Source organism: Pelophylax lessonae (genome assembly GCF_965119305.1).
Source record: "Pelophylax lessonae genome assembly, chromosome: 1".
NCBI lineage: Eukaryota > Metazoa > Chordata > Amphibia > Anura > Ranidae > Pelophylax > Pelophylax lessonae.
This window is the reverse complement of record NC_138768.1, coordinates 879919747-879940507: the sequence shown is the minus strand read 5'-3', so window position 1 is coordinate 879940507 and position 20761 is coordinate 879919747. Positions and strand designations below refer to the sequence as shown.

At 42.4% G+C, this 20761-nt stretch overlaps 1 protein-coding gene across 1 annotated transcript in view; it reads right to left on the bottom strand.

The window, feature by feature from the left end:
* LOC309550555 (receptor-type tyrosine-protein phosphatase kappa-like) overlaps positions 1 to 20761 on the bottom strand; it is a 408935-nt gene that overhangs the window by 35611 nt on the left and 352563 nt on the right. The window contains exons 16-21 of the mRNA XM_082250907.1: positions 20142 to 20245; positions 16451 to 16506; positions 13194 to 13330; positions 12863 to 12950; positions 3894 to 3964; positions 3759 to 3795 (exon numbers count right to left, since the gene is read on the bottom strand). Coding sequence (XP_082107033.1) covers positions 3759 to 3795; positions 3894 to 3964; positions 12863 to 12950; positions 13194 to 13330; positions 16451 to 16506; positions 20142 to 20245 — 493 coding nt within the window. The remainder of the gene's footprint in view (positions 1 to 3758; positions 3796 to 3893; positions 3965 to 12862; positions 12951 to 13193; positions 13331 to 16450; positions 16507 to 20141; positions 20246 to 20761) is intronic.

Sequence of the window (20761 nt, the reverse complement as noted above, 5' to 3'; positions counted from 1 at the left end):
GTCTTATCTGGTGCACAGTATAATATACAGAGCCTTATCTGGTGCACAGTATAATATACAGAGCCTTATCTGGTACACAGTATAATATACAGAGCCTTATCTGGTGCACAGTATAATATACAGAGCCTTATCTGGTGCACGGTATAATATACAGAGTCTTATCTGGTGCACAGTATAATATACAGAGCCTTATCTGGTGCACAGTATAATATACAGAGCCTTATCTGGTACACAGTATAATATACAGAGCCTTATCTGGTGCACAGTATAATATACAGAGCCTTATCTGGTGCACAGTATAATATACAGAGCCTTATCTGGTGCACAGTATAATATACAGAGCCTTATCTGGTGCACAGTATAATATACAGAGCCTTATCTGGTGCACAGTATAATATACAGAGCCTTATCTGGTGCACAGTATAATATGCAGAGTCTTATCTGGTGCACAGTATAATATACAGAGCCTTATCTGGTGTATAGTATAATATACAGAGCCTTATCTGGTGTACAGTATAATATACAGAGCCTTATCTGGTGCACAGTATAATATACAGAGCCTTATCTGGTGCACAGTATAATATACAGAGCCTTATCTGGTGCACAGTATAATATACAGAGCCTTATCTGGTGCACAGTATAATATACAGAGCCTTATCTGGTGCACAGTATAATATACAGAGCCTTATCTGGTGCACAGTATAATATACAGAGCCTCATCTGGTGCACAGTATAATATACAGAGCCTTATCTGGTGCCCAGTATAATATACAGAGTCTTATCTGGTGCACAGTATAATATACAGAGCCTTATCTGGTGCACAGTATAATATACAGAGCCTTATCTGGTACACAGTATAATATACAGAGCCTTATCTGGTGCACAGTATAATATACAGAGCCTTATCTGGTGCACAGTATAATATACAGAGCCTTATCTGGTGCACAGTATAATATACAGAGCCTTATCTGGTGCACAGTATAATATACAGAGCCTTATCTGGTGCACAGTATAATATACAGAGCCTTATCTGGTGCACAGTATAATATACAGAGCCTTATCTGGTACACAGTATAATATACAGAGCCTTATCTGGTGCACAGTATAATATACAGAGCCTTATCTGGTGCACAGTATAATATACAGAGCCTTATCTGGTGCATAGTATAATATACAGAGCCTTATCTGGTGCACAGTATAATATACAGAGCCTTATCTGGTGCACAGTATAATATACAGAGCCTTATCTGGTGCACAGTATAATATACAGAGCCTTATCTGGTGCACGGTATAATATACAGAGTCTTATCTGGTGCATAGTATAATATATAGAGCCTTATCTGGTTCACAGTATAATATACAGAGCCTTATCTGGTGTACAGTATAATATACAGAGCCTTATCTGGTGTACAGTATAATATACAGAGTCTTATCTATGTACAGTATAATATACAGAGCCTTATCTGGTGCACAGTATAATATACAGAGCCTTATCTGGTGCATAGTATAATATACAGAGCCTTATCTGGTGCACAGTATAATATACAGAGCCTTATCTGGTGCACAGTATAATATACAGAGCCTTATCTGGTGCACAGTATAATATACAGAGCCTTATCTGGTGCACGGTATAATATACAGAGTCTTATCTGGTGCATAGTATAATATATAGAGCCTTATCTGGTTCACAGTATAATATACAGAGCCTTATCTGGTGTACAGTATAATATACAGAGCCTTATCTGGTGCACAGTATAATATACAGAGTCTTATCTATGTACAGTATAATATACAGAGCCTTATCTGGTGCACAGTATAATATACAGAGCCTTATCTGGTGCACAGTATAATATACAGAGTCTTATCTGGTGCCCAGTATAATATACAGAGCCTTATCTGGTGCACAGTATAATATACAGAGCCTTATCTGGTGCACAGTATAATATACAGAGTCTTATCTGGTGCCCAGTATAATATACAGAGCCTTATCTGGTGCACGGTATAATATACAGAGTCTTATCTGGTGCATAGTATAATATACAGAGTCTTATCTGGTGCATAGTATAATATACAGAGTCTTATCTGGTGCATAGTATAATATACAGAGTCTTATCTGGTGCACAGTATAATATACAGAGCCTTATCTGGTGCACAGTATAATATACAGAGCCTTATCTGGTGCACAGTATAATATACAGAGCCTTATCTGGTGCACAGTATAATATACAGAGCCTTATCTGGTGCACAGTATAATATACAGAGCCTTATCTGGTACACAGTATAATATACAGAGCCTTATCTGGTGCACAGTATAATATACAGAGCCTTATCTGGTGCACAGTATAATATACAGAGCCTTATCTGGTGCATAGTATAATATACAGAGCCTTATCTGGTGCACAGTATAATATACAGAGCCTTATCTGGTGCACAGTATAATATACAGAGCCTTATCTGGTGCACAGTATAATATACAGAGCCTTATCTGGTGCACGGTATAATATACAGAGTCTTATCTGGTGCATAGTATAATATATAGAGCCTTATCTGGTTCACAGTATAATATACAGAGCCTTATCTGGTGTACAGTATAATATACAGAGCCTTATCTGGTGTACAGTATAATATACAGAGTCTTATCTATGTACAGTATAATATACAGAGCCTTATCTGGTGCACAGTATAATATACAGAGCCTTATCTGGTGCATAGTATAATATACAGAGCCTTATCTGGTGCACAGTATAATATACAGAGCCTTATCTGGTGCACAGTATAATATACAGAGCCTTATCTGGTGCACAGTATAATATACAGAGCCTTATCTGGTGCACGGTATAATATACAGAGTCTTATCTGGTGCATAGTATAATATATAGAGCCTTATCTGGTTCACAGTATAATATACAGAGCCTTATCTGGTGTACAGTATAATATACAGAGCCTTATCTGGTGCACAGTATAATATACAGAGTCTTATCTATGTACAGTATAATATACAGAGCCTTATCTGGTGCACAGTATAATATACAGAGCCTTATCTGGTGCACAGTATAATATACAGAGTCTTATCTGGTGCCCAGTATAATATACAGAGCCTTATCTGGTGCACAGTATAATATACAGAGCCTTATCTGGTGCACAGTATAATATACAGAGTCTTATCTGGTGCCCAGTATAATATACAGAGCCTTATCTGGTGCACGGTATAATATACAGAGTCTTATCTGGTGCATAGTATAATATACAGAGTCTTATCTGGTGCATAGTATAATATACAGAGTCTTATCTGGTGCATAGTATAATATACAGAGTCTTATCTGGTGCACAGTATAATATACAGAGCCTTATCTGGTGCACAGTATAATATACAGAGCCTTATCTGGTGTATAGTATAATATACAGTCTTATCTGGTGCCCAGTATAATATACAGAGCCTTATCTGGTGCCCAGTATAATATACAGAGCCTTATCTGGTGCACAGTATAATATGCAGAGTCTTATCTGGTGCACAGTATAATATACAGAGCCTTATCTGGTGTATAGTATAATATACAGAGCCTTATCTGGTGTACAGTATAATATACAGAGCCTTATCTGGTGCACAGTATAATATACAGAGCCTTATCTGGTGTATAGTATAATATACAGAGTCTTATCTGGTGCACAGTATAATATACAGAGCCTTATCTGGTGCACAGTATAATATACAGAGCCTTATCTGGTGCACAGTATAATATGTATGAAGGGTCACTCACCTTGTGTTGCTATGTATAATTTTGGAGCTTTATATCCCTGGAAAAGAAGACATTTTACACTCATATACACAGATATTGTACAGCTTTATAGAGCATGTAGGTGTATAACAAATCTGGGTAGAGCTCATTACTTACGTCAATGTAGGAGGCGTTTATATAATCTGATCTGGAGGGACCGGACCTCAGCACCACCCGAGAATCATCATCTGTATAACAAAGACAGAATAATAATACCCCCAGATACAGCACATGTGTATACTGAGAGTGTACTATAAACACACTGCTGATCAGAATACTGAGACTTAATTAGGATGTGAGATGGTCTAAGAATCGGGACTTATTGTGTATCTTCAGCCAAAACGTGCAAATTGCTTCACAAGCATTGTTTCTGTTCGTTTGTAATGTTGGCAGAAATATGCGTTCATTACATATGCAGTCTCTGCTTCTTAGTATCAGAGCACAGTGATTGTACAATGTGTAACGGAACCGCGACCCACACTGTGTTTGTGGACTTCCATCAGTATACGGCTTCCTCCCAGTCTTGAACATAGATATCAGATTTTCCCAGCCGCCCCCATACAAAGCTAGCCGACAACTTAGCTTGTATAGGTTTTGAAATCTTCTCCTTTATTGAACAGTTTCACACTCAATTTATACACACATGAGCACATCCCCCTCCTGATCAAATTACCCCATCAGGTCAGGGGTTGCCTGATTACATTATCATATGCAGATGAAACTATATACAGAAATAGAATTAACCTGAACTAATTATCTAGCCATCTGGACAGATACAATATGTGAGTTCATTAACAATTAACAATGGAACAGACAGGCTTAACAGAATCCACATCACACATCAATACACAAACAGTATGGAGAGCCTGTCTCTGACATTGAAGTGCAATACACATTGACATAAGTGTAAACACAGACACCATTTGAAGCAATCCAAACCATTAAGTATCTGTCTTTCACTCCCAGTGACGGTGAGTACCGTCACACAGTGATTGTACTTTACTGCTTCTGTTATCTCATTGCCAGTCTATGGTCAGAACCTTACAAACACGTATAAAAAAGAGGAGCTGGAATGGGTCTTTGAAGGCTCGTCAGTGATAAAGTGACATTGTAAACAGAAAACAAACCTTAGAAACACAGAAAGGAGGGACAAAGCAAAAGGAATGGAAGAGTCCAAGATCATTTTAATTGTTAATAAATTGGTTATGCATTTTCAAGACCAAACCTCTTGTCTTTCATCATATCTCAACACAAAATAAACCAGGAATGGACAGTGACCACACAGATCTATAAAAGGACCAGAATGTCTGGAGCTTATAGTGCTCCTGCTCCTCATTCCAGGAGAAGAACCCAGGGACTTTGCTTATACTGTGGCCACCACAGGCACTTTTTCACCAGCTGCCCTAATAAACTGGGAAATGCCAGGAGTTTAGTGTAGGTGAGGTCACCTTCTCTAGACTATACTGTGTCATGTCCCACCCCCCATCCCAGATAAAGTATTTGTTCCTGGACATGTTCTCAGATTTGGAGTAAAGTCCAGGCTAACTTGTCCTCTAGCTCTGCTGCAGAAAATGCTTTTCGGATTGCCTCCCCTCTCAGGCTCCTCAGATTAAGGTTAGGGATTGGTTCTGGCTAGATTAAGGTCCGGGATCAGGTCTGGCAAGATTAAGGTCGGGTATTGGGTCTGGCTGTCCACAAGAAATCTCTCTCCTAAAGTTTCCTCACAGAAACTGGCCCCTAGGTTTATTGGGCCATACAATGTTATTTACCAGATAAACCTTGTCTTCATTAGATTACAACTTCCTGCCTCTATGAAGATCCCTAATGTACTCCATGTTTCTCTTCTAAAACTTCTTCAGATGGATACCATTGTTTCATCTCAGCCTCTGCTCATGGTCAACGGACAGGAAAAATATGGGGTAAAATGTATTCTTGACTCCAAGAAAGTAAGGAATTCTGTCCAGTAACTGGTGGCCTGAAAGAGCTTTGGTCCTGAAGAAAATAATTTGGTCTCAGCTGCATATATTCAAACTACCAGACTTGTACGGTACTTCCATCGCCAGAATCTTGACAAACCTGCTCCAAGGGGTCCAGGGGCCCTTCCACACCCCTTATAATGTCAGGAGCATCTAGCACTCCTGCTCCTCATTCCAGCATCCTGGTTTTGGCTATGGCATTCTCCCTGTCTCTTTGTTGACCTACAAGGTGATAAATGTGGTCAGTCTCTGGGTGGAAACCAAACCTGTTTTAAGCCAGCCAAACGTTCAGTCTCATGCTTGTGATAGAGAGTGATACGTGTGTAACCCCTGATCAAGTTGCCTGTTTGGCTTTCCTTCTCTGTTAGATTGGATTTCCCTGTGTATGACCTTGGATCGGATAACGACTACTCTCTGAACTCTGCCTGCCCTTTTCCTGGACTGTCATTGAACTACTCTGCCTGTTTACCAACCACAAGTACCTGTTTGCTTTTCTACATTTTCCCCTTCCATGGCGTGGTACCCAGGAACTATAACAATGTGTATAAGACCTGGGGCAACTGAGTACTGGTAGACCTGCTTGCCTTATGGGAAAGGGGGCTGCTATAGGTGAAGAACACAGTAGCCAGTTATAGTGTCTGACCATCTGCGTTAGGGGTAAGGTTGACACAGACCTGAGCTTTCCTCATGGAGTAAACAATGTAACAGTTGCTGAGTGGCAAATATTTACTACATAAGGAAAGTTTAATTCTGGTCCTAGTATACAGGTCCATAAATATTGGGACATCGACACAATTCTAATCTTTTTGGCTGTATACACCACTGCAATGGATTTAAAATGAAACAAACAAGATGTGCTTTAACTGCAGACTTTCAGCTTTAATTTGAGGGTATTTGCATCCAAATCAGGTGAACGCTGTAGGAATTACAACAGTTTGTATACGTGCCTCCCACTTTTTAAGGGACCAAAAGTAATGGGACAGATTAACAATCATAAATCAAACTTTCACTTTTTAATACTTGGTTACAAATCCTTTGCAGTCAATTACAGCCTTAAGTCTGGAACGCATAGACATCACCAGATGCTGGGTTTCATCCCTGGTGATGCTCTGCCAGGCCTCTACTGCAACTGTCTTCAGTTCCTGCTTGTTCTTGGGGCATTTTCCCTTCAGTTTTGTCTTCAGCAAGTGAAATGCATGCTCAATCGGATTCAGGTCAGGTGATTGACTTGGCCATTGCATAACATTCCACTTCTTTCCCTTAAAAAACTCTTTGGTTGCTTTCGCAGTATGCTTCGGGTCATTGTCCATCTGCACTGTGAAGCGCTGTCCAATGAGTTCTGAAGCATTTGGCTGAATATGAGCAGATAATATTGCCAGAAACACTTCAGAATTCATCCTGCTGCTTTTATCAGCAGTCACATCATCAATAAATACAAGAGAATCAGTTCCATTGGCAGCCATACATGCCCACGCCATGACAATACCACCACCATGCTTCACTGATGAGGTGGTATGCTTTGGATCATGAGCGGTTCCTTTCCTTCTCCATACTCTTCTCTTCCCATCACTCTGGTACAAGTTGATCCTGGTCTCATCTGTCCATAGGATGCTGTTCCAGAACTGTGAAGGCTTTTTTAGATGTTGTTTGGCAAACTCTAATCTGGCCTTCCTGTTTTTGAGGCTCACCAATGGTTTACATCTTGTGGTGAACCCTCTGTATTCACTCTGGTAAAGTTTTCTTTTGATTGTTGACTTTGACACACATACACCTACCTCCTGGAGAGTGTTTTTGATCTGGCCAACTGTTGTGAAGGGTGTTTTCTTCACCAGGGAAATAATTCTTCGGTCATCCACCACAGTTGTTTTCCGTGGTCTTCCGCGTCTTTTGGTGTTGCTGAGCTCCCCGGTGCGTTCTTTCTTTTTAAGGATGTTCCAAACAGTTGATTTGGCCACACCTAATGTTTTTGCTATCTCTCTGATGAGTTTGTTTTGTTTTTTCAGCCTATTGATGGCTTGCTTCACTGATAGGGACAGCTCTTTGGATCTCATATTGAGAGTTGACAGCAACAGATTCCAAATACAAATAGCACACTTGAAATGAACTCTGGACCTTTTATCTACTCCTTGTAAATGGGATAATGAGGGAATAACACATAGCTGGCCATGGAACAGCTGAGCAGCCAATTGTCCCATTACTTTTGGTCCCTTAAAAAGCGGGAATGCACAAATACAAACTGTTGTAATTCCTACACCGTTCACTTGATTTGGATGTAAATACCCTCAAATTAAAGCTGAAAGTCTGCAGTTAAAGCACATCTTGTTTGTTTCATTTCAAATCCATTGTGGTGGTGTATAGAGCCAAAAAGATTAGAATTGTGTCGATGTCCCAATATTTATGGACCTGACTGTAGATCTGTGGTCCCTTTTTCCTCTGAGTTTATTCAAGGTTAATCGTGTGTTGAGCCCTGATAAAGAAAGAGCGGTTTGGCCCCTGAAATGCATTAAATGGTTTTAAATGACTGATTTATCAACAAATAAAATGGCCTTGGACTTCTTTGTCTGCTTGGTTTGGTCTTCCTTTCTGTGTTTCTTTGGTCAGAACCCTGCAAGCAATATTAGCTGATAACCAACAATGTTTCTTATACAGTTTTTTTCCCATTGATCTTCTTGCATGAGGGCTGATTGACGTTATTTGTCATATAGAGTACGTAACCCTTGGAGCAGGGTTTCTCAACCAATGTTCCATGGAACCCTAGGGGTTCTTCTAGAGGTTGCTGGGGGTTCCTTGAACAATGAGTAGTTTCTGCCTCTCAGATAATTTCCCACTGACACCATTGATCTTTTTAGCTATCTGTAAGGGGGTAATTCTTCCCAATGGACCACAAATGTAAGAAGTGTTCTTCCCACTGACCATCACACTAATGTATCAAGAGTTGTAGATATAACTTTTAGCAGGTGTTCCCTTAGCCCGGAAAGGGACTCCTCTGTGTTGAAGAGGTTGAGAAAGGCTGCCTTAGAGGGACCTGTATGAGATATGGTCAGCCTTTTCATTTTCTTCCCATCAAAGAAGTTCTAAATCTAATGTCTTCATCACACTCATACAATGGGACCAATATGTAAGAAGCCAAGTAATATACTCAAATGTTTTTGAATTGTGAGTGTTTAGTAGAGCATCACAAGGGAGCCCACACAGACATACAACTTCAATGCAGACAGTGTCTATCAAAGGATTCAAACCCAAAAGCTAAAACACAAGTGTAGCAGGTTTTCCAGGCCTGTGGCCTGATGTGGGTCTGCCATTGTCACCGGTTACCTCTCCAGCCCATGTGAGCTGCGACCCTGGGTGTGAGAACTGAGACATGGACAACTCCGGCATCTTTGTTATGTTGTTTTATTGTAATTAAGGGGATGGGAGAAGGGAATGAGTGGGATACTCCTTTAAGCTCAACTAAGTACAACGTGGGACTTTCTCAGGAAAATGTCTGTCAACGCTGTCTTGACGCCAGCCGACGCCAGCCAACGCTCACTGACGCTCAGAACACACTGTAACTTGAAAGAAGTGCAAGATCCTCAACCTTGAGTCCAGAAGATCCAGGACTGTAGAACAATGAGCTACAAACACTGCTGTACTGCAAAGTCACTGACTTCTTCCTCTAGCCTTGCTCTGGGTTGAGGTAGACTGTTGTGAATTTGTGTATAGCTGCAACTCTCAACTAGGACACTGTACACTGTCTCTTCAGGGCCCAAACTGCAGGTGCCCCCTTTAACTCTTCAGGGTCCCTTGACTAGGTACCCCTTCTGTCACTTCAGGGTCCTCAATCTAGGTACCCCCTTTCCAGCTAGCTGAGATCTGGTTCCTAAAAACTTCTCCGGAGTGGTCCCCACTGACACTAGGAAGACCCCCAGGGGCAATCCTCAGTACTCACGACCTGTGTAGGCTTTCCTGGGACTGGACCCCTCTCGCTCTCCGCAGGTTCTTGGCACACTGGATCCCCCTTCAGCTCAACTCAGCAGTCTCTGGATTCTCAGGCGACACCCCGGGACATCCGCTTCCTCAGACAGGAGGAGAGACAGCCGTACTCTCCCTCCTGGGACGCTGCTCCTGCCAAAGACGCCATGTCACTCCCCCAAACTTATATCCACTCCCAGAATCCCTTGCGACATAATCTGCCTTCTGGGGTAGATTCAAGCCTGAATGTGTCCCCTGATTGGGTTTCCTCCACTGCCTTATGAGAAGCCTCTCACAGGGCTCAGTGGGGAGACTCCCCTCTCAGCAGGCACACCTGGAAGCCCTGACACCCTGACTAAAAGGAAACATGGCCCTGCTGTTAGGCAGACAAGGCCCACTATACATTTGCCTAGCACCTACCTGTAGGGTGCTACACAAGAGTGCCAACAATTCATTGGTACTGGCTTACTAAAGAAGAGAATGTTCACTTAGCTTAGTGACTTTGGTGATGCCTTTGTTCACTTTGAACATCCAATCATGTTAAAGACAGGTTAAAGCCTAATTTTTGTGGCTTGCATCATTGGATAATTAATGTGAATACAGCTTCACCAAGGTAGGGGGACATTCACTTTGCAGAATTCTCTGCTCCTTTAGTACATCAACCCTAATGTGTAAAGGAGTGTTTTCCAACCAAGGTGCCGTGGGATGCCATTTTGGTTCCCCTGGGGTGCTACAAGCACAAGAGCCAGTTTGTCTTGGATCAGCAATAGATAAGATTGCTCTATGATGGGGGGACTTCATAGTGATGAGGAGATTCTGATGTAATGGGGGAATCTGTCAAGGGTTTTTTTTAATACAATGGAGACTTTAACGTATAGGGGAAATCTGATGTGCTGAGGGGCTCTGAATTGGTGATGAGGGGTTCTGCGGAGATTAGGGGTGTGACGGTACTCACCGTCACTGGGAGTGAAAGACAGATAAGTAATGATTTGGATTGCTTCAAATGAGGCCTGTGTCTACACTTATGCTAATGTGTATTGTACTTCAATGTCTCCCTATTGTTTGTGTAATGAGGTGGGATGTGTATTCTGTCCAGATGGATAGATAATTAGTTAAGGTTAATTCTATTTCTGTATACAATTTAATCTGCATATGATAATGTAATCAGGTAACCCCCGGACCCGATGGGGTAATTTGATCAGGAGGGGGATGTGCTCATGTGTGTATAAATTGAGTGTGAAACTGTTCAATAAAGGAGAAGGTTCCAAAACTTGTACAAGCTAAGTTGTCAGCTAGCTTTTTATGAGGACGGCTGGGAAAATCTGGTATATATGTTCATGACTGCAAGGAAGCCGTATACTGACGGAAGACCACAAACACAGTGTGGGCCGGCGGTTCCGTTAAAGGGGGCCTCTGTTGTATATAGTGAAATCTGATGTGATGGAAGGCTCTGATTTGAAATGGATACCTCTGACCAGGATAGGGGCCCCTGACATGAAGGAGGGACCTTTAACAGGATGGGGGCCTCTGACACGAAGGGGGGGGGGCTCCAACAGAGGCCCTCTGATGTGGGGGGATTCTGATTTAACCACTTGCCGACTGCTTACTGAGCTGGTACTGCGGCAAAGTGGCTCGATTCCGTCCAGCGACGTAGACCTACGTCGCTGGACTCCTCGCCATGTGGGCGGCGCTCGCGTGCCACCAGAGGCTCTCTCCCACTGTATTCAGTCACAGCGGGAGTTGGGCCAGGGGAGGAGCGGTGGTGATAACCGCCGCTCTTCCCCGATCGTCGGGGATCGAGTGTGGAGATCCGCCCGCTTGTGTAAGCAAAGCAGGCGGATCTCCTAAGTGACAGGCAAGGACAGATTGCAGGATTCAGCATAGCTGAACCTGCGATCTGTCCTTGTGTCACTCAATCCCCTCCCCCCACACCCGTCAGTAAGCACCAGGCATACATTTAACCCCTTGATCATCAATAAAATTAACCCCTTCCCTGCCAATGTCATTTTTTACAGTAACAGTGCAAATGTATAGCACTGATTACTGCAGTAATGTCACTGGTACCCCCAAAAGTGTCAAAAATGTCAGTCAAGGGTCCAATCTGTCCACCGCAATGTCGCAGTCCCGCAAAAAAAAAAATCGCAGATTGCCGCCATTACTCGTTAAAAAAAAAAACAACAAAAATGACAAAAATCTTTCCCTTAGTTAGTAAACGCAATAAACTTTTGCGCAAACCAATCAAAATACGCTTTTTGCGATTTTTTTTACCAAACATATAGTAAAAAAGAAAAATTGGCCGAAAATGTTAAAAAATTTTGATTTTTACATTTTTTTGGGGGAATTTCATATAAAAAAATGTGAAAAATATTGTTATTTTTTCAAAATTGTCGCTCTTTTTTGTATATAGCGCAAAACGTAAAAATCGCACAGGTGATCAAATACCACCAAAAGAAAGCTCTGTTTGTTGAGAAAAAAAGGACATAAATTTAATTTGGGTACAGCAATTGTCCGTTAAAGTAACGCAGTGCCGAATCGCAAAATATGGCCTGGTCAGGAATGGGGTAAAATCTTCCGGTCTTAAAGCGGTTAAAAATACGCTCATTGAGAATTTTTTTTGTCAAAGACATGTAGCTAAATACATTTTGGCCTAAATATATGACAAAAATTGAATATATTGGATATTTTTTAACTGTCAAAGTAGAAAAATATTGTTATTTTTTCAAAATTGTCGCATTTTTTTATTAATATCGCAAAAAATGAAATGCGCAGAGGTGATCAAATACCACCAAAAGAAAGCTCTGTTTGTGGGGAAAAAGGGACGTAAATTTTGTTTGGGTATGGCGTTGCATGACCGCGCAATTGTCAGTTAAATTCGCACAGTGACGAATTGCAAAAAGTGGCCTGGACGTAAAGCAGGAAAATCCTCCGGTGGTAAAGTGGTGAAAGAGGGTTCTCTGATGAGATGGGGAGACTTCTGATGTGAAGTTGGGCTTCGTATGTGAAGGACATTTCATCAAAGTGGTTGTGTGCATTGCCCCAGATTTAGGTTTCCCATTGATAAGACATTTATATTTTTTTTACCTTTCAGACTGGGGTGCCTTCAGACTTTGAGTTGAGAAACGCCGATGTAGAGTACGTTATCTAGGAGCTCATACTTACATGGTAAGACATTTTTGTAGCGATTCTTAGCTTGGTTCTCCTCAGCCTGACCAACAGTACAGGAGCTCAAATACCCTCCGGGAACTTCCTACACAGGGACATTGGAGTCACTTGAAGTAGATATATAAACCCAACCAGTAAAATCTCATAATAAATGTTATATCGTAAAATCAATTCTAAAAGTAATTTTCAGTCTTAAGAATTCTGCACAAATAGAGGATTTCCAGTATAATGGGGGCATTTTACGTGTACAATCATTTCCAGTTACTGGAGAAGTACATTATCATCCTCTCCGTAACCCAATCTGTGGAGTTAAAATGTTCTGTCCTACCTCGTATTCCAGGTATCGTCCAACCGGGGAAATGTTTGCATTCTCTTCTTCATCTTCATTATGGTCTGCTAATTCCGTCTTTCGGAAATTTTTAACAACTTCCAGGAATTTATCTACAGGAATGTCCTTCTTCTTACCTAGAAGGGTTGTAGAGAAACCATTATCCTCTGGGAAGATGGATATTCCCTTCATCAAATCTGACATGAAACAATATTTCACAATGTGTTCTAGATACAAGATACAACTCAGATCTTTCTAGATATCTTCCCAAAACATAACCCATTGGAGAAAGCCTTGCCTATTTTGTGGACAACCATAACCACTTGCCGACTATTTACGGCGGCGGTCAGCCCCTCCTTGGCAAAGTGACGTATATATACGCCACTCTACTGCGAGCCAATAGGGGGCGAGCATGGGCCGCCGGAGGCGCGCTTCCGCCCCCGCTCATTCACTGTCATCCCCGCGCGAGTGACCAGCGGCTCCGATGTCTGCCTGCCACCCGCGATCTCCTGCTGGAGAGGGAGAAAGGCAGGCGGCTGATGTAAACAAAGCCGCCTGTCATTCTCCTTGGTGTAACTGCAGAGATCATACGATCCTGCTATGTAGGATCGTATGTCTCTGTGGTTACATGAAAAGCCACGCCCCTTTACAGTTAGAAGCATGCCCCTAGGGACACATTTAACCCCTGCATCTCTAATAAAGTTAACCCCTTCCCTACCAGTGTCATTTTTACAGTAACAGTGCATATTTATAGCACTGATTACTGTAGTTACTGGTCCCCCCAAAAGTGTCAAAAATGTCAGTCAAGGGTCCGATCTGTCCGCCGCAATGTCGCAGTCCCGCAAAAAAAAACGCAGATCGCCGCCATTACTCATTAAATAAAAACAATAAAAATGACAAAAATCTTTCCCTTAGTTAGTAAACGCAATAACTTTTGCGCAAACCAATCAAAATACCCTTATTGCGATTTTTTTCTACCAAACATAGGTAGCAGAAAACAAATTGGCCTAAAATGTGAAAAAATTTTGATTTTTACATTTTTTTGGGGGGGGAATTTCATATAAAAAATGTGAAAAATATTGTTATTTTTTCGAAATTGTCGCTCTTTTTTTGTTTATAGCGCAAAAAGTAAAAAGCGCAGAGGTGATCAAATACCACCAAAAGAAAGCTCTGTTTGTGGAAAAAAAAAAGGACGTCAGTTTTATTTGGGTACAGCGTCGCACGACCGCGTAATTGTCCGTTAAAGTCATGCAGTGCCGAATCGCAAAATAGGGCCTGGTCAGGAAGGGGGTAAAATCTTCCGGGGCTTAAGTGGTTAAAGTAGTTCTAAAGTCTAAAACTTTTTTTTACCTTAATACATTCTCTGCATTAACATAAAAAAAATGCCCCGCTAGTTATCCTACCTTCCCGACCCCTAAACACTTGGCTGGCTCCTGTAACCACGCCCCTCACTTCCTGCTTTCACAGAAGAGACCAAGGGCAGCAGATCCATAGGCTTCTGCTGCTGTCAGTCAAATGAATGTGAGAGGAAGCAGAGGCGTGGCTTACCAGCACTGTGTATGTCTATGGACACACACAGCCTAGCTCAGGAGCACTCATGCACAAGTGTTTCCTTAGCACCCAGCTTGCTAAGAGGGTGCACCCAAAGGAGGGAGTAGCTGACAAGGCCGGTGGGACTTCACCAAAGTGAATGGGGGAGTGATATTTAGAATAGTAGTGACCCATCTAACAAAATTAAACAAAAATTTTCTTTCGGCAAAACAAAAAAATACGAAAATCTCTAGGAATGTCTAAAAAGTGTCTTCATAAACCCAAGGTTATTTTAAAAAATATAATTATCAAAAACAGGCACATATGGATGGATGGACACATAGAGATGATTTTAATATGTGTGCAATTGGAGGTGTACATTATTAGCACATACTATCAGAGTAATAAAATCTGGTGTTGGGTATTTAGATATTTTCTTCATAATGTTGCTTTCTGCTGCCATTACACTCATCTTTCCTGGGATCAGTGCTGGGTCTCCTCTCCAGGTTGTCTTCACCACCACATATGGAATTTCACCTTGAGCACTGATGCCACATTCGACCAGGAGATAGCTCTTGTGATTGGTGCAGCAGCTGATTGGGAGACGGATCTCCTGATTAGCAATGCTTTGGTTGTGAAATGGTGCTTGGTTTGGCTTCCAAGTAATACATTGCTATGCTTCAGCCGAGCCTCCCAGGTGCTATACTCACCTGTACTCTCCGTATCTGCTTCCAGTTTTCAGTACCTAATTGTTCTCAACTGTATTCATCTGTACCCTCAATGCCTGATGCCAGTGCCAGTACTCGCCTATAATCATCTGTACCCTCAATGCTTGCTTCTAGCGGAGGCTTTCTCCTGTACTCATTTCTACCCTTCATGCCTGCTTCCAGTGGCAGTATTCACCTGTATTAACCTGAACTCATCTGTACCCTCCATGCCTGCTTCCATTGGCAATACTTACCTGAACTCATCTGTACCCTCCATGCCTGCTTCCAGTGGCAATACTTACCTGTACTCATCCGTACCCTCCATGCCTGCTTCCAGTGGCAGTTCTAACCTGTACTTCTCTGTACCCTAAATGCCTGTTTCCAGTGGCAGTACTCACCTTTACTCAAGTGTACCCCCAAGCCTGCTTCCAGTGCCAGTACTCGCCTGTACTCATCTGTATCCTCCATGTCTGCTTCCAGAACCAGTACTCACCTGTACTCACCTACTCTTACCTGTACCCTCCCATGCCTGCTTCCAGCAGTAGTATTCACCTGTATTCATCTGTACTCATCTGTACCCCCCATGTCTGCTTCAAGTACCAGTACTAATCCATACTCATCTGTACCCTCCATGCCTGCTTCCAGTGGAAGTACTCACCTGTACTCACCTGTACCCTCCATGCCTGCTTCCAGTGGAAGTACTCACCTGTACTCACCTGTACTCACCTGTACTCACCTGTACCCTCCATGCCTGCTTCCAGTGGAAGTACTCACCTGTACTCACCTGTACCCTCCATGCCTGCTTCCAGTGGAAGTACTCGCCTGTACTCACCTGTACCCTCCATGCCTGCTTCCAGTGGAAGTACTCGCCTGTACTCACCTGTACCCTCCATGCCTGCTCCCAACTGTTCAGTGCTTCTCGTAAAACAGATGTGTAATTAAAGTAAACGCAGGGTATTTTGACAGCCAGTATTCACCAATCCAGATAATCTCCCCAAAATATAACTATCTGTAACTCACCTAATCCAGCCTGAGCCACTAATGGGATGTTAGATGAACGTCTCGATTTATTGTAGCTGAAAAAAAGATACATTTATTTAAACACTGAGGGGTCACACCAAGACTTCTAGTGATAGAACCGGAGCCCTTCCCATGCATAGGACTATTTTCACTACTTCTTCAAATCAGATAATATCGGCATTTTAAAAATCCATAACAAGTTAGGAAACAAAAAAATATAACAATGGTGGACGCCATCTCTGGCCCCCAATTCCAGCTCCTCGGGTGCTACCATACACCTGGCCGGTCTCGGGGGGTTGAGCACAGTAGTGTTGCTGTCACTATAATGTGACTTCTGATATTGCTTTTGGCTCAGTTCTCACTGTAAGTACCAACACTGCTTTATTATACACTGCTAAAAAAAAAAAAATGAAAGGAACACTTTAAAAACACATCAGATCTAAATGGGGAAAAATATCATGCTGGATATCTATACTGGTATGGACTGGGTAATGTATTAGGATCTATACTGGTATGGACTGGGTAAAGTGTTAGGATCTATACTGGTATGGACTGGGTAATGTGTTAGGATCGATACTGGTATGGACTGGGTAAAGTGTTAGGATCTATACTGGTATGGACTGGGTAATGTGTTAGGATCTATACTGGTATGGACTGGGTAATATGTTAGGATCTATACTGGTATGGACTGGGTAATGTGTTAGAATCTATACTGGTATGGACTGGGTAATGTGTTAGGATCTATACTGGTATGGACTGGGTAATATGTTAGGATCTATACTGGTATAGGCTGGGTAATATGTTAGGATCTATACTGGTATGGACTGGGTAATGTCTTAGGATCTATACTGATATGGACTGGGTAATGTGCTAGAATCTATACTGGTATGGACTGGGTAGTATGTTAGGATCTATACTGGTATGGACTGGGTAATGTGTTAGAATCTATACTGGTATGGGCTGGGTAATGTGTTAGGATCTATACTGGTATGGATTGGGTAATGTGTTAGGATCTATACTGGCATGGACTGGGTAATATGTTAGAATCTATACTGGTATGGACTGGGTAATGTGTTAGGAACTATACTGGAAATGGAGTGGGTAATGTGTTCGGATCTATACTGGTATGGACTGGGTGATGTGTTAGGATCTATACTGGTATGGACTGGGTAATATGTTAGGATCTTTACTGGTATGGACTGGGTAATATGTTAGGATCTATACTGGTATGGACTGGGTAATGTGTTAGGATCTATACTGGTATGGATTGGGTAATGTGTTAGGATCTATACTGGTATGGACTGGGTAAGTTATTAGGATCTGTACTGATATGGACTGGGTAATGTGTTAGGATCTATACTGGTATGGACTGGGTAATGTGTTAGGATCTATACTGGTATGGACTGGGTAATGTGTTAGGAAGGAAAGGATGCCACATCGTTTGATGGAAATTAAAATTATCGCCCTACAGAGGGCTGAATTCAAAGACACCCCGAAAATCAAAGTGAAGAAATGATGCGGCAGGTGAGTCCATTTTGCTGAGATTTCATTGCAGCAACTCAGAATGGTCCTCAGTAGTTTGTATGGCCCCTACGTGCTTGTATGCATGCCTGACAACGTCGGGGATGCTCCTAATGAGACGACGGATGGTGTCCTGGGATATTTCCTCCCAGATCTGGACCAGGGCATCACTGAGCTCCTGAACAGACTGAGGTGCCACCTGGCGGCATCATAAGGACCGAAAACATAATGTCCCAGAGATGTTCTATTGGATTCAGATCAGGGGAGCGTGGGGGCCATGCAATGGTATCAATTCCTTCATCTTCCAGGAACTGGCTGCATACTCTTACCACATGAGGCCGGGCATTATAGTACACCAGGAGGAACCCAGGACCCACTGCACCAGGGTAGTGTCTGTCAATGGGTCCAAGGATTTCATCCCAATACCTAATGGCAGTCAGGGTGCCATTGTTTAGCCTGTAGAGGTCTGTGCGTCCCTCCATGGATATGTCTCCCCAGACCATCACTGACCCACCACCAAACCAGTCATGAATGATTGATGTTACAGGCAGCTCAGCGTTCACCACGGCTTCTCCAGACCCTTTCACGTCTGTCAAATGTGCTCAGGGTGAACCTGCTCTCATCTGTGAAAAGCACAGGGTGCCGGTGGCAGATCTGCCAATTCTGGTGTTTAATGGCAAATCGAGCTCCACGGTGCCAGGCAGTGAGCACAGGGCTCTCTAGAGGACATTGGGCCCTCAGGCCACCCTCATGAACTCTGTTTCTGATTATTTGGTCAGAGACATTCACACCAGTGTCCTGCTGGAGGTCATTGTGTAGGGCTCTGGCAGCCCTCATCCTGTTCCTCCTTACACAAAGGAGCAGATACCGGTCCTGTTGATGGGTTAAGGATCTTCTACGTTCCTGTCCAGCTCTCCTAGAGTAACTGCCTGTCTCCTGGAATCTCCTCCATGCTCCTGAGACTGTGCTGGGAGACACAGCAAACCTTCCGGCAATGGGACGTATTGATGTTCCATCCTGGAGGAGTTGGACTGCCTGTGCAACTTCTATAGGGTCCAGGTATGGCCTCATGCTACTAGTAGTGACACTGACCTGGGTTAAGGATCTTCTACGGCCCTGTCCAGCTCTCCTAGAGTAACTGCCTGTCTCCTGTAATCTCCTCCATGCTCTGAGACTGTGCTGGGAGACACAGCAAACCTTCTGGCAATGGCACGTATTGATGTGCCACCCTGGAGGAGTTAGACCACCTGTGCAACCTCTATAGGGTCCAGGTATCGCCTCATGCTACCAGTAGTGACACTGGCCCTGGGTTAAGGATCTTCTACGGCCCTGTCCAGCTCTCTTAGAGTAACTGCCTGTCTCCTGTAATCTCCTCCATGCTCTGAGACTGTGCTGGGAGACACAGCAAACCTTCTGGCAATGGCACATATTGATGAGCCATCCTGGAGGAGTTGGACTGCCTGTGCAACCTCTATAGGGTCCAGGTATGGCCTCATGCCTCCAGTAGTGACACTGACCCCCAGCCAAATGCAAAACTAGTGAAAAACAGTCAGAAAAGAGGAGTAGGGAAAAAAACGTCAGTGACCTCCACCTGTAAAATCATTCCTGTTTTGGAAGTCGTCTCAAACTAGTGCCCCTGCTGTAATTTCATTAACACCAAAGCAGCTGAAACTGATTAACAACCCCCTCTGCTACTTAACTGACCAGATGAATATCCCAGGAGTTTAATTGACTTGATGCTATACTCTGATTAAAAAGCGTTCCTTTAATTTTTTTTGAGCGGTGTATAACATTGAATCCTATTCCTCTTTATGTTTTGTTGTACACGAGACATCAGTACACCCCCAGAAGCAGGAATGTCTCCGGCACACCATGGGGGTCTCCAAAAAATGGGTCCAAAGCTTTATTCAGCGGTTACAGCAAACAGCAACGTCTCAGAGCCTCGCAGGGACCCTTCATCAGACATGTGGCGCCACCTGCCTGATGAAGGGGGTCCTGCGAGGTTTCCAAAATGTGATCGCTGAATAAAGCTTTGGACCCATTTTTTGGAGACCCCCCATGGTGTGCCGGAAACATTCCTCCTTCTGACAGTTCCAGCCGGTGGTCACTTCATTCATTTATCATCTAATGACAACTTCGAGAATCTTCCCTTAATGTTAGAGACACAAACCGTGAGGAGCGGCTCCTCCATAGGATGACCAGGAGGAGAAGGATGAGTAGTAAAATACCAGCAGATATGGACCCCGCAATGATGGGAGCGTCGCTGCCCGCCGCCTCTGGATGAACTACGATGGGAAACCAAAACAGAGAATCATCACATAAATTCGTTTACTCAAATTTGTCTACTTCATTTAATTTGTTTTAGGAATTTGTTTCATTTATTTGGGGTCAAATCGATTCGTTTTTCAAATAAATCTGTTTCGTTAAATTTGTTTAATTCCTTTCTGAAAAAATAAAAAATAAATTTGTTTAATTCGTTTAATTCGTTTTCAAAATCGTTTTGTGTTCAAAATTCAAATATATTCGGAATCCACTCTAAATCAAATTTATTCTATTCAAATTCTGGAAGATGGTTATATTCTTTCAATTCCATTCTGTTATTTTTTTCTATTCTTTTCTATTCTATTCCAATTTAAATTTATTATTTTCGAAATTTGAATTTCGGAAGATGGTTGTATTGTTATATTCTTTCTTTTCTATTCTACTGTTTTTTTTATTCTTTTCTATTATTTTATTTTCATTTCTATTCTTTTCTATTCTATTCAAAATTAAACATTTGCAAGATGGTTA